This window comes from Chinchilla lanigera, unplaced genomic scaffold, assembly GCF_000276665.1.
Source record: "Chinchilla lanigera isolate Chin_1 unplaced genomic scaffold, ChiLan1.0 scaffold00014, whole genome shotgun sequence".
In the NCBI taxonomy this organism is placed as follows: Eukaryota; Metazoa; Chordata; class Mammalia; order Rodentia; family Chinchillidae; genus Chinchilla; species Chinchilla lanigera.
The window spans coordinates 32,779,381-32,791,821 of record NW_004955415.1 but is presented as its reverse complement, the minus strand read 5'-3'; the positions used below and the strand labels follow the sequence as shown (position 1 = coordinate 32,791,821).

Here is a 12,441-nt window from a genome sequence, read left to right as displayed (position 1 = left end):
CGGAGCAAGGTGAGCGCGCGGGGAGTGGGGCGCCGCGCGGCGGGCAGGTGAGGGCGGGCGGGCGAAGTTGGCGTCCCGGGAGGAGTGGGGTGGTGGGGGCCTGTGCTGTGCGCGCGTCCTCGGTGGGCTCCGCGCTTGGTGACCTTGGCAAGGGACTCGGTCTGCCCCCAGCCTCAGTTTCCACCGCTGTCAGCGCGGCTGGATCACAGTAGCGACCCCTTGGGGTTGTAGAGCGACTTTAGCGAGGTTTGGCTGCAGAGAGCTCTGTGAACATGAAGCCTGGCAAGGAGTGGATGTGTAAAAGTTAGTCCGCGGTGTTACTAAAGATGGCATGGGTCATGCGACTCGGCCCAGGATCCTAGGGTCTGCCAACCTTGCCTGCTTCTCTCCCTGGTCCCAGAGAGGTGGAGAAGATCGAGTGCTTGAGAAAGAAGAGGAAGAAGATGAAGATGATGAAGATGATGAAGATGACGTGTCCGAGGGCTCAGAAGTGCCTGAGAGCGACCGTCCTGCAGGTGCCCAGCACCTCCAGCTTAATGGCGAGCGGGGCCCTCCTAGCACTAAGGAGAGGGTCAAGGAGTGGACGTCCTGTGGACCCCTCCCGGGGCAGGATGAAGGGCGGGGACCAGCACCCGGCAGTGGTACTCGCCAGGTGTTCTCCATGGCGGCCATGAGTAAGGAAGGAGGATCGGGTAAGGACTGAGGAGAGGGCGTGCTAGGAGGCGGGGGTGCCAGGTGGGCAGGAACCATAGTCCGGGGCAGTACCACAGACTCTTGCTTTTTCTTTATCAGCCTCTGTTGCCACTGGGCCAGATTCCCCGTCCCCTGTGCCTTTGCCTCCAGGAAAGCCAGCCCTCCCTGGGGGGGACGGGACTCCCTTTGGCTGTCCGTAAGTTGGGGCCCTTGAGGAGCTGGGAGGGACTGCTCAGGTGTTCAAAACAAGCGGAAGGGCATCCGTGCTCAGCCAGCCATGTGCTTCACTGCAGTCCTGGGCGCAAGGAGAAGCCAGCGGACCCTGTGGAATGGACAGTGATGGACGTGGTAGAGTACTTCACCGAGGCCGGCTTCCCCGAGCAGGCCACTGCCTTCCAGGAGCAGGTGAGTCCACGCCCAGAGCATCCCCTGCACGCAGGCCCCATGGGGTGTGCTCTGACCCTGTCTCTGTCCTGCCCAGGAAATCGACGGCAAATCCTTGCTGCTCATGCAGCGCACAGATGTGCTGACCGGCCTTTCCATCCGCCTGGGCCCAGCTCTCAAAATCTATGAGCACCACATCAAGGTGCTTCAGCAAGGCCACTTTGAAGATGACGACCCCGACGGCTTTCTAGGCTGAACGCCCAGCATTGCCCTCCCCGGGTCTATGCCAGCCCCCATGTCGCCCGACTCCCCCAGAGTCCTGGAGCTGGTTAGGACACCGGGCCCTGGTGACAGATTCCGGCAAGGGGCACCTCTGTTCATCTCCCTTTGTGTCTCACACACACCTGCCCCCGCTCCCCTGCGGCACATCCACTGCTCCCCAAGGAGGGAGTATGGGGTGGGACTCCAGGAGGCCAGCCCCCTCCCCGCCCAAGGACAATTTTGGAAAAAAATACTGGGCTTCCCCAAAAATCATCTTCAGTTCAGCCAGATGTTTCCTATATAAATGTTTTGTTCTGCTTGTTCATTTTGGTGGGTGGTCTCTCTCCCCCACCACCCAAGCCCCTTCCCAGCCCGCTGCCCCCGCCCTCCAGCACAGGAGGATTGGGGAACACCTGGGTTGGGTCCCTGGGTCTTCTTTCCCTTTTCTTTCTGTCGTCATTGCTCCAGCTGGCTGTATTGCTTTTTAATATTGCACCGAAGGTTTTTTAAATAAAATTTTAAAAAAAAAAAGGAAAAGAAAGAAAAAGATGCCAGAGTCCATTTAATGAATGGAGTGGGGGAGGGGCGCTGAGCACCTCCTAGGCACCCCTAAGGGTAGGACAGGGACTCTTGGGGACACAGCAAGGGTAGTGATGGGGCTGCTGCACTGCCAGCTGTAAGTTAGTGCTCCAGGCTGGGCAGTGTGGCTCTGTGGTGAGCGCCTACCTGGCACACAGGAGGTCCGGGCAGTGCAAAAAGGAAAAAGGACCACAAAGATAATGGCTCCAGAATGGAAATGTTTTGTTTTGTCTTCTCCCCATGCCCAGGGCCACCTGGCACACAGTCGGTGCTCAAATGCTGGTTGAGTGACTAACTAAACTCCCATGTTTTATGAGCATTTCCTTGGTTGCCCTCGCCGAGGCCCCATGAGACAAAGAGCTCATAAAAACCGACTTTATAGAGGACACAACGCGCTCAGACAGCAGAGACGCTCGCGGTCACACAGGTGGTGTCAGACACTTGTAGCCTTCTTTACCCAGAGCCCTTGAATATAATTAATGTCCTTGTCTTCATAGCAGCACCATGGACTTGTCAGCCTTCGCGTGCTGAATGGGGCACCGTCAAGGGACTGGTCAATGAGGTTGTGGGCTAGGAGAGACGTTCCAAGGGAATTTTTATTGTTAAGAGTAACAACTGTGACATGGCGCATCCTTACCGAATGCACAACTCCATTGCCCTGTGGCCTGGGCTTCTCTAGACGCCCGCGGGTCTCCCCATCTGGACTCGAGTTGAGATTCCTCCTCCCTGCACGCCTCGGACACAGATACCTGTGTCCGCGAGGGCTCGCCCTCGCTGCCCGCCCCTCAAGTGCCAGGTGCCCTGCGCACGTGGGTGCTCAGCAGGCCGCGAGCCGGAATTCAAATGAGGCGAACTCCCCGAGGCGGGCTGCGCAGAGGTCGAAGCCGGCGTGGGGCAGGCAGCCACTCCTGCGCCTACCCAGCCCCCAGGGCGGGGTCAAACGTGCGCCGCGGAGCCTTAAAGAGCGCGGGTCCCCGCCCCTTGCCCCTCGATGGCTACGGAAGAGTGGTTTTCAGGGCCGCTCCCCCTGGACCCCGGGGAAACGCCGTCCTTGGGCTACTTGGACCCCGGGGCCCAGCCTTGCGGGGACCCCTTATGGTCCACACCACCTGGCAGACCTGAGGACCCACCAGCGACGGAGCCCGAGGACGCCCACGGACAGATAGCGGAGGCCGCCTCCGACCCGGGGTCCACAGTGCCAACCCCAGCTCACCTGACCCTGGACGCGATGTTCAGCCCTGTCACCGAGCAGCTCCGCTACCTGCTGAAGAAGGCAGACGACTTCCAAAGCTACTTGCTCTATAGGTGACCCTGGAAGGGGACTCAAGAGGGGTGACAGGCTAGGCGGGCAGTCCACACCAAGTCACAAGAGTCAAAAATAGTAGCATGAAACTGACAGGAATCCCGCGTGCAGAAATGTCCGAGGCACAGGCAGCCAGGCCTCTGGGCTGCCACATCGCAAGGACGTTCCTCCCAGTGTGCAAATGCTGCCTTAGATTTTGAACCCTGTGCCAGCTAAACCAAGCCCATCTGAGCCAGATTTGGCCCGTGTACTACCAGTTTGAAACTCCCCACCCCACCCCAGTGGATAATACGGTCCCCACAGCTGGGAGACTAATTCTCAGTTTCAGAGTCTATTGGAATCCCCTGCGAGGCTGGTTTAAACTAGATATCTGGGCTGCACTTTGCAGAGTTTTGAGCAAAAGGCAGTTATGTAACTCAGGTGTTAACTTTTTCGAATTTTTTTTGTTTTTGTTTTTCTGAGACAGGGTCTCAATTTAGGCTGGTCTTGAACTCCTGGCAATCTTGCCTCAGCCACTGGAGTGGGGGGATTACAGACATGTGCTACCCCACACCACCCAGCGAGGTGTTAGGGTTTCAACTCGGGTCCTGAATGGTTTTCATGCAGGTGGACCAGGAAGGTATCCTGAGAAAGGTCTGGCACCAAGGGATCTTAGAACAAGGAGGCAGACTGGGGTAGGTAGGGTGCAGTCCAGGGTTACCACTTGCCCAGCATGCCCAAGGCTCTTCCTTCCATCCACAGCAAGCCAAAAATAATTTTTAAAAAAGCTGATCATGATGGCATATACCTGGAATGCTAGCACTCGGGCGGCTGAGGCATGTGAGTTCGAGGCCAGCCCTTCAGAGTGTGACCGTCTCCAAATACCAAAAAGCAAAACAAAAAAACCCAAAACCAAAAGGCAGAACAGGGACACAAGTGGAAGGTGAGTAGAATGGGAGAAATAGAGAGGTGGGAGCACCCAGGTAAAAGACCCCTTTCTCCATTTAGTAGGGACCAGGTCCAGAAGGAACAGCTGGCAAGGGCCATGCCCACCTTCTTAAGGATGTGTGAGCCGTACTTCCTGTATCTGGAAGCGGCTGCTCGGAGCGTGCCTCCCATCCACGGAGCCCTGCAGGAGCTGGTCCGGAAGGGGGTGCGTGTAACAGCTTCGGGGCCCAGGCCCAGGGGTGGGCTCTCCTGCCAGGCCGGCTCTCCTGCCAGGCCAGCTCACTGCCCTCTTCTCTGCAGCTGTTGGAGATCTCCCAGCAGCTCACCCTGTGCCTGGAGCAGCTGGTCCTCATGTATGCCTCCTTCGGCTTCGTGGAGCTGGAGGAGACGGACCCCCTGAGGTAAGAGGGTCTGACACCCATCTGGGGCAGTGGCAGAGCCCAGGCTCCAGCTTCATCTTCCATTCTCCCATCTCTGGCTAGCATTTCCTGCTTCTTCTGTGGGAGATTCTCCATCAGCCCTTTCCAGGAAGTATCCATCTTCAGATACTGCACCCCAGCTGCCTACACTGCCAGCCGTCAGCCCCGGTATCTCTACAAGAAGATGCGCTGGAACCTAGAAACCACTCCAAAGCTCAGCAGCCAGGGGCAGAATTCCCATGTGGATTAGTGAGTTCTTACCAAAATCAAAGGCCTCCCCTGTCTATACCCAATCCCAGTATGGGCCTCCAAGCCACAACCAAGTGAAAAGCAAGCCAGGTACTCAGGCATGCTAGGCAAAGGCTCTACCAACAAGATACACCCCCAGCCATTACTTTTTCTTTTTTTCTTTTTGAGAGAGAGAGGGTCTCACTACGTAGTTCAGGCTGGCCTCGAACTCAGGGCAATCCTGCCTCAGCTTCCCCAGTGCTAAGATTATGGGTTTGTGCCACCATGCCCAGTTTACTTTTTTTTTCCTTAACTTCACTCATAAATTTTTTAAAAAGCCTTTTAAAAGTGGGCTGGGAGGGAGAAAAGGCCTTGTTTTGGGAGGTTGGGGGGTTCTGTTTTTGTTCTGAGGTAGGATCTCTTTACCCCCTGGGTAGTCCAGGCTGGCCTGGAACTCAGCAATATTCCTACCTCAGCCTCCCGAGCGCTGGGATGACAGGCGTGCGCCACCATACTCGGCCTAAGGCCCTGATATTGAGTCGAGTCATATCCCTACCTGAGAACTGCAGGGCAACTTCTGATAAGTTTCACCTTCACCTCCAAAATTAAAACCCTCAACAGAACCATCACTCAGTTGAACTATCGCTCTCTCCCCTCCTAGCTACTTCCTATGCTACCGAGATACGTGGGAGGATACGGGCCAGAGTCCAGCCAATTCTTGTCCCCAGATCCAGAAACTGTGGTCCATCGGCCGCTGGGTACCCCTAGGACCAGCCGACGATGACCTTTATTCATGGTAGGAGCTGGGGCAGTGCAGGGTGGGCTTGGGCTCACCCAAACCATCCACTCCCCCAACACTTCACCTCCCATGGCAACATAGCATTTGTGCCCTGAAATGTTTAATGCAGACTCTGTGACAACCCGCTGAGGTCTGTACTACAGGCCCCATTTTACAAAGATGTGAACAGGTAATCAGAGAGGTTAAGTTACCTGCCCAAGGACACACAGCACAGTGACTGGACACGTAGCAGAGCGAGTTATTCAACTTCCTCCGGAAGTCCTGACACTGTATCTCCTCCACAACAAGAAAACCACTTTTCCCCGGGTTTTTCCCACCGCCGGGGTAACAAAGCCTGTTTGGGCTGCCACCTCCCTGGAGGGAGGGCTCCGGAGAGGCAGGGGCGCTCACATCGCTGCGTGTCCCGGCCCCCAGGGTGTCGTGCCCGCAGCCGCCCGGAGACTACCAGCAGCTGCTGACCATAGGCTTCGAGGAGCCGTCCCACATGCTGGCCACCGATCTGCTGCTGCAGGTGCTCACGGGCCAAGCTGGGCCCGCGCGGCCCCCGAGCACGGCAGGGCCCGCGGGGTGGGCGGCGTAGGGGTCCTGAACCAGGAGCCGGGGAATGAGGCTTTGCAGCTCCGAACTCGAGGAGCAGGGCGAGGTATAGCTTGTGCTCCCAGGGCGGCCGGACCGAGGTGAGCTGTGTGCACCGAGTTTTGTGTTAAATAAAAGAAAGAAAGAGGTCACAGGTTCCGCGTCCCTTCCGCGCGCCGCACCCCGCCCCTTGGGGCGGGCAGGCTACGCCTCCTCGCGCCACCCTCTGGGAAAAGTAGTCTTCAGAATGCAAATCCTCGTTGGCCAATAGATGAGACGACCGCGGGACGCATGCGCAAAGGCGTGCCTGAAGCAAAAGGGGAAGTAGTGGGGCCTGTCAATAACCGGAAGCCAGAAAACCGCAAGTTTCTGGTAGCAGGGAAAGTCAACGCCCACTGGCAGAGCCTTAGGGCCACGCCTACACCGGTATCCCGACCCGGAAGTGATTTCATTTTGGTGTCAAAGGACTATATTTCCCGAAGTGCCCTAGGAGAACTCTGGGGTCGCTTTTGCAAGCGCCGAATGAAGACTTTCTTCTCTTGCAGTCTTTGGTTTTCGGAGCCTGACAGGTTGCTGGCCTTTCGGGGTGTCCGAGACGCAGACTAGGTTGGAGAGAGTCCTAAGAAACCTCAGCTTGCACCCGCTAAGTTTTACCCCACCTCGGGCTGGAGAAGCGCTCGAATGAGCGAGGGGCAGAGGCTGGACTCTAACGGGGTCGCCCTGATCGCCCCGGCCCCTCCCGAGGGACGAGTCCTCCCCCACCTGGGTGTCAGCCGCCGCGGGCGCCCTCTTTACATCGAGGAACAACTTTTGGATCCGCGGACATTTTATTTCTCCCGTACTGGGGACTGAACCCGGGCCTCTGTACTGAGCTGTACCCCACAGCCCTTTTTTTATTTTTGAAAAGAGAACTCTTAATACTGCGTTGCTCAGTCTGGGCTCCTGCCTCAGCCTCGCAGTGTGCTGGACTTACAGCCGTGGGCCTCCCTGTCCAGCTTCCTGGCACCTGTGGGATCAGAAGAAGAGACCGAGAGCCTCGCTTTTATGGTTTTTATTTTCACTTTTTATTGTGCGTGTTTGCAGTACATAATGATTATATTCATCGTGGGGAGCTGGTACTCGGACACAATACAGCTTAGTTCTTTTTTTTTTTTTTTTTTTCCATACCCTCTATCTCCCCTATGTGCTTTTGGGCAAAGCAGTTGCTTACCTTATATCCCTGGCACAGGTTATTACCCTAAATCCCTGTTTACAGGTGAGAAAAATGTGTATGAATGGTGAACATGTCAGGATTGAACACCAAGTTCCTTGCTTTTTTTTTCGTTTTTTTCCGGTACCGGGAATCGCGCTGTGCCACTGAGGTAAATCCCCAGCCCCAAGTTCCTTGCTTTTCCAGCAGGGCTTCCTGTCACTATTTCTGGCTGTGTCCAGGATAATTTTTATTTAGTCTTTATTCCGGACCTGGAAGATTTCAGGGGGCTCTGAGGCTTCCTGATACTGATTTGAGGTAGCCCCTGTGGTTTCCCCACAGCTGTAAGATTCTTTAGATTGGCCTGGCCCACTAAAAAGTAAGCCACAAATGTGAGTCACAAGCAATTTCAAATTTTCTAGTTGTCACATTTTAAAAAGAACAGCAGGGGTGCAACTTAGTGGCAGAGAGTACCCTTAGTATATGGGAGGCCCTGGGTTTGACCCGCACCACTTCAAAAATAAATGAAACTAAGAGATCAGGTTCATTTTAGTGATATTTTTATTTAACACAATATATCTAAAAGATTGTTGTCAGCATATAACCTGTGCAAGAACATTAATGCTAAATCTCAGAAACAACCCAAATGTCCATCAATCAAGGAATGGATAAAAAAGATGTATTTTTATATAATGGAGTATTACTCAGCTATTAAAAAAAGATAAACTCGAGGCTTTTATAGGTAAATGGACGCAACTAGAGACCATACTTATAAGTGAAATAAATCAGACTTGCATGTGTAAACATCTTGTTATCTCCCTAGTGTAAGAAAATGAAAGAGTAAATAAGATACAAAAGGTACAGTAGATATTGTGAAAGGGGAAGAAATTGCTCAAAAGGAAACAACTAGGATGGGGAAAGGAGAAAAGGAGGGTATATATATATATATATACACACATACATATATATGATAGCTAAGATAACTGTACTACTAATTTCTATTAGTTCACTGAAAGAAACAGTTTGTGTTTATATTGTTTGAGCAATCTTGCAGGCCTATACCTGGTAATCTGAGCAACTACTTGGAAGATAACAATATGCAATATAATAACCATTGTTAATTTCCTATCATTTTTTGTTTTGTTTTGTTTTTCCAGTACCGGGAATTGAACTCACGACCTTGCGCTTGCCAGGCAGGCGCTGTGCTGCTGAGCTATATCCCCGGCCCCCATTTTTATTGTTTTTAATTATCTTTAAAATATAAATTTTAAAAAGAACATTAATGAAGTTTCTCTTTGTGTGTATATACTAAATCTTTGAAATCTGCTGTGGGGCTGGGCGTGGTGGCACACTCCTGTAATCCCAGCACTTGGGAGGCTGATGCAGGAGGATCGTTGTGAGTTCGAGGCCAGCCTGGGCTACAAACTGAGCTCAAGGCCAGCCTGAGCTGCTTATCGAGACCTTGTCTCAAAAAGACCAAAAAAAAAAAAAAATCTGCTGTGGGGAGGGCATTGTAGCACACACCTGTAATCCCAACACCCAGGAGGCTGAGGCAGAAGGATCACTGAGTTCCAGGTCAGCCTGAACTACATAGCATGAAACTGTCAGAAGAAAGTAAGAGAGAGAGAGAAAGGGGGAGGAGGGAGGGGAGAAGGAAGGAAGAAAACGAAAAAGAAAGAAGTCTGCTGTGTATTTAACACTTAGAGTGCATCTCAATTCAGAATAGCCACAAGCAGCTTCTATCTCCTGCACACCAAGTCCACAGTTTGCTTACACACTAACGGTCTCTGGTGAGTGGCAGCAGTATTGGAAGAGGAAGGAAAAGCTTGATTTCCTGGGTCCTGTTTCTCAGGAACTGTCTGAACCCGTGATTCTCAAACTTTGTGTCAGAGTCTCGTGCAGTTTCATCATTGGGTCTGGATTGAGCTCCACCCCCAGTCCTTTTAACCCTGTGACACAGGGTCCCGCTAAATTGCCCTGGATGTCCTGGCCTTGAGTTTGTGATCCTTCTGCCTCAGTTTCTTAAGTAGCTAGGATAACAAGCCTGTACCATAATGCTCACCTAACCTGAGACCCTGTCCCAAATTCAAACACACACACACACACACACACACACACACACACACCCTGAGAAACAAAGCCCTGGATTTGACCCCTACACCCCCCAAAAAAATAGAATAACCTGTCATCATCATTCCCCATTCTGATTTACTTGGCATACGGAACTCAAGTTAAATTTAACATAAATGAAAGCTAGAAAACCTCCAGTCACTGAGTGTGGTGGCACACACCTATTATCCCAGCACTTGGGAAGCTGAGGCAGGAGGATCGTTGCGAGTTCAAGACCAGCCTGGGCTACAAAGTGAGCTCCAGGCCAGCCTGAACTGCATAGCAAGACCCTGTCTCAAAAAGACAAAGAAAGAAAGAAAGAAAGAAAGAAAGAAAGAAAGAAAGAAAGAAAGAAAGAAAGAAAGAAAGAAAGAAAGAAAGAAAGAAAGAAAGAAAGAAGAAAGAAAAAGAAAAGAAAGAAAACCTCCTGTCTACGCATAAACAGTCTCCTCCACTCTACACGATTAGTTCTTAGCTCCCTCCTGGGAATTAAGAAGGACTCTGTTTCCGTGTCCCATCTTGGCAGCTCTAGCTCTGCTTCTGTCTCTATACTTCCTGAGTTTGGTCAGGTATGCGGTCTGTGTGTGGGTGACAGCTCAGGATGGGCCCTTCATGCGGTGAGCTGAGCTGCTGGTGCAATGCTTGTTTCTTCTCTATATTTTATTCATTGTTATTTCTCTAGACACTTGCTCTCCCTATGCAGAAGACAGAATTAGATCCAAGACTTTTTTTTTTCTGTTGTGAGGGTTGAACCCAGAGTCCTCACAATGAGCTATACTCCCAGCCTTCTTTGTAATTTTGAGACAGTGTCTCACTAAAGATTGAAAGTTGGAGCTCAGCCTGGGCAAATTAGTGACTTAGGGAGAACTTATCTCAAAAAAAAAAAAAAAAAAAATGTTTAAAAGGGCTGAGAATGTAGCTCCCTGCAAAGTGAGGGAGTCGGGTGGAGGATGAGAAGCTCACAAATGCTAGGCAACAGCTCTACCACTGAGCTGGCCTCTACATTTTTCTTTTAATAGCTGGGTTCTGCTGTGTGCCTTTGAGACAGTCTGGCTAATGTTGCCCAGGTGGCCTTAAACTCCTGGGCCCCAGCAATCCTCTCGTCTCAGCCTCCCAAGTAGTTGGCAGTGCACCACTGGGCTGGGCTTCCAGTTGCTTTTGGAAAGCAGAAACTCTGCCCCTACTCCCTGCTTGTTTATTGATAGCAGGAAAGATGTGTGGAGGAGGATTACCGGGAACTGCTGCTATCTAGCGGGAGCTGGGACCATCATCATTCCAGCCTCTTTTTAAAAGGTATTGTTTACATCTCTAGATCAAGAACAGCTCATGTGACTTCTGTTTAGCGGTGCCCGGAGCTGAGCAAGCTGTTGACACATATAAAAGTTGAAGTCGAGAAAGCAGCGCGTGAGCTTGTTACGAGCACCACATTTTGCGCCCGCGCCGCCAGAGGGCAGTGGGAACCGGGCTGGGCTGGGCTGGCCGGGGGAGGAGGGCAGCGCTGGTACAGGGGACAAGGGCACATTCCCGCATTCCGGCCGGCGCCTCGGCGACTTTCTCAGACCTCCCTCTGCCTACCGTACCCCAGACGAAGAGAACCCAAAAGAAAACAGGTTACACTGCTCAGAAAGGAGGGGACTTTATTGGTGGTGTGTGGTGGCCCTGGCTCTCTAACAGAGAAGTTTAGTTGGCTCTGTGCGCCGTTACGTGGAGAGTGCGGTCCGTTTCACTCACAGGGCTGCAGGTGGTGGTAAGGTTCCCAAAGGAGACCAAATAGTTTTAGAGAGGGCGTTGGCGCGTCCCAACAGACCGAGATCAAAGATGCACAGGTCGATTGCAAGTTTCCAGTGCACAGGGCCAGACCGCTCCAGGCCTCCTCCCGCGGGTCAGGCGCGCGCGTTGCTGGGTCCCCGCCCCGGTGTGCTACTTCCGGCCAGAGGTCCCAGCCTATCCAAGTCTCAGGGTCCGCGTCCCTCCTAGAGAGAGAGGGACAGGCCGCCCTCAGGGACCCGTGTACCGCAGCCAGACCAGGGCGGGGCGATGCGGGCCCCAGGATCACCGCCTCCTCCTCACCCCCTCCATCCCCCGGCTGCGCCCCGACTTTGAGTTCTGGCTATAGTGTGGCTCCAGGGGTCTGCAGGGTGCAGTGCTCCCCGCTTCGCGTCCTGGTGCCGCAGGGACTGTGGCGAAGCGACAGGAGGGGGGGCGTCTCCCACCTGCTCCAGGCCGCTGTCCGGGGCCTTTCTGCGGGGGGGCCATGTCACTGCCAGCTTTCCGTCGCCCCGGCTCGCTGCGAGGGAGGAGACTGTCAGCTGGGGCCCCTCCTATCACCAGCTGCGAGCGGCCGGGACAGAGCAGGCCGGCCGCGCCCCTTAGATACATACAGGTGTCCACACACACACCCCCGTCCTCATGGAGGCCTCCGCCCAGTTCTGGGGACCCGAGAACAGGAGAGAGAACCTAGAGTGGAGAGGCAAGAGCCCAGAAGCCCCTCCCCAAGCCTGGATGATGTGGATCTGGACTCCATCCTTCTAAGTGGGATGGGGCACAGAGCGGGGGGCAGAGACCCCAGGAGTCTGGGAGCCTGGAGGGAGAAACCCTAGAATCAGAGCGCCATAGGAAGAGCCTTTGGCGCTGGGCAGTCCCTGGGGCTGCTGGAGCCTTAGGTCCCCGGCGTCGCGGCTCACCCGTGAGACTTGGCGCGGGCTCCTTGAACTCAGTGGTGCCGTAGATGCTACGCCTCTGCCGCTGCAGCTCCTGTTCTCGCTCGCGCACCTGGCGCACCTCCTCCTCCAGCAGGGATGGCGTGAGTGGCGGCGGGGCGCGTGCCAACACCGCGCACCGGACCTGCACTCCCGAGCGCGCCTCGCGCAGCTGCTGCTGGCCTGCGTCGCCCCCGGCGGAGCCGCCCCCTGCTGCGGCCTCGAAGAAGCGCCGGAGCTCGCCAAGCGGTGGCGGCAAGAAAGAAATAAAAAAA

At 53.9% G+C, this 12,441-nt stretch overlaps 3 protein-coding genes across 3 annotated transcripts in view; 2 read left to right on the top strand and 1 right to left on the bottom strand.

Moving 5' to 3' along the window:
* Positions 1-400: 400 nt before the first annotated feature.
* Samd1 (sterile alpha motif domain containing 1) lies at positions 401-1,885 on the top strand (the record flags this gene model as incomplete). Its single annotated transcript, XM_013512353.1, is given in 4 exon segments — positions 401-692; positions 793-889; positions 987-1,098; positions 1,175-1,885. Coding segments are annotated over 4 exon segments (660 nt in total), but the record flags the coding sequence as incomplete, so codon positions are not given.
* A 608-nt stretch (positions 1,886-2,493) lies between these two features.
* On the top strand, positions 2,494-6,350 carry LOC102010998 (chromosome unknown open reading frame, human C19orf67). The gene is made up of 6 exons (XM_005381086.2): positions 2,494-3,222; positions 4,208-4,352; positions 4,448-4,548; positions 4,630-4,815; positions 5,456-5,590; positions 6,008-6,350. The coding sequence occupies exons 1-6, from the start codon at positions 2,909-2,911 to the stop codon at positions 6,171-6,173; spliced, it is 1,047 nt and encodes a 348-aa protein (XP_005381143.2). The 5' UTR covers positions 2,494-2,908; the 3' UTR covers positions 6,174-6,350.
* A 4,737-nt stretch (positions 6,351-11,087) lies between these two features.
* The window catches only part of LOC102016471, a gene marked incomplete in the record, with an annotated part of 3,279 nt that continues 1,925 nt past the window's right edge, over positions 11,088-12,441 (bottom strand). Inside the window, 3 exon segments of the mRNA XM_013512097.1 lie at positions 11,088-11,440; positions 11,681-11,754; positions 12,152-12,423. Of these exon segments, the coding sequence (XP_013367551.1) occupies positions 11,423-11,440; positions 11,681-11,754; positions 12,152-12,423 (364 nt within the window).

What these genes read in the sequence shown, in the direction of transcription:
- LOC102010998 (XM_005381086.2), top strand. Translation starts at nt 2,909, where the DNA reads ATGGCTACGGAAGAGTGGTTTTCAGGGCCGCTCCCCCTGGACCCCGGG. An exon ending in CAAAGCTACTTGCTCTATAG is followed by an intron (nt 3,223 to 4,207) that starts GTGACCCTGGAA and finishes TTCTCCATTTAG; the next exon opens with TAGGGACCAGGTCCAGAAGG. An exon ending in GACGATGACCTTTATTCATG is followed by an intron (nt 5,591 to 6,007) that starts GTAGGAGCTGGG and finishes CCCGGCCCCCAG; the next exon opens with GGTGTCGTGCCCGCAGCCGC.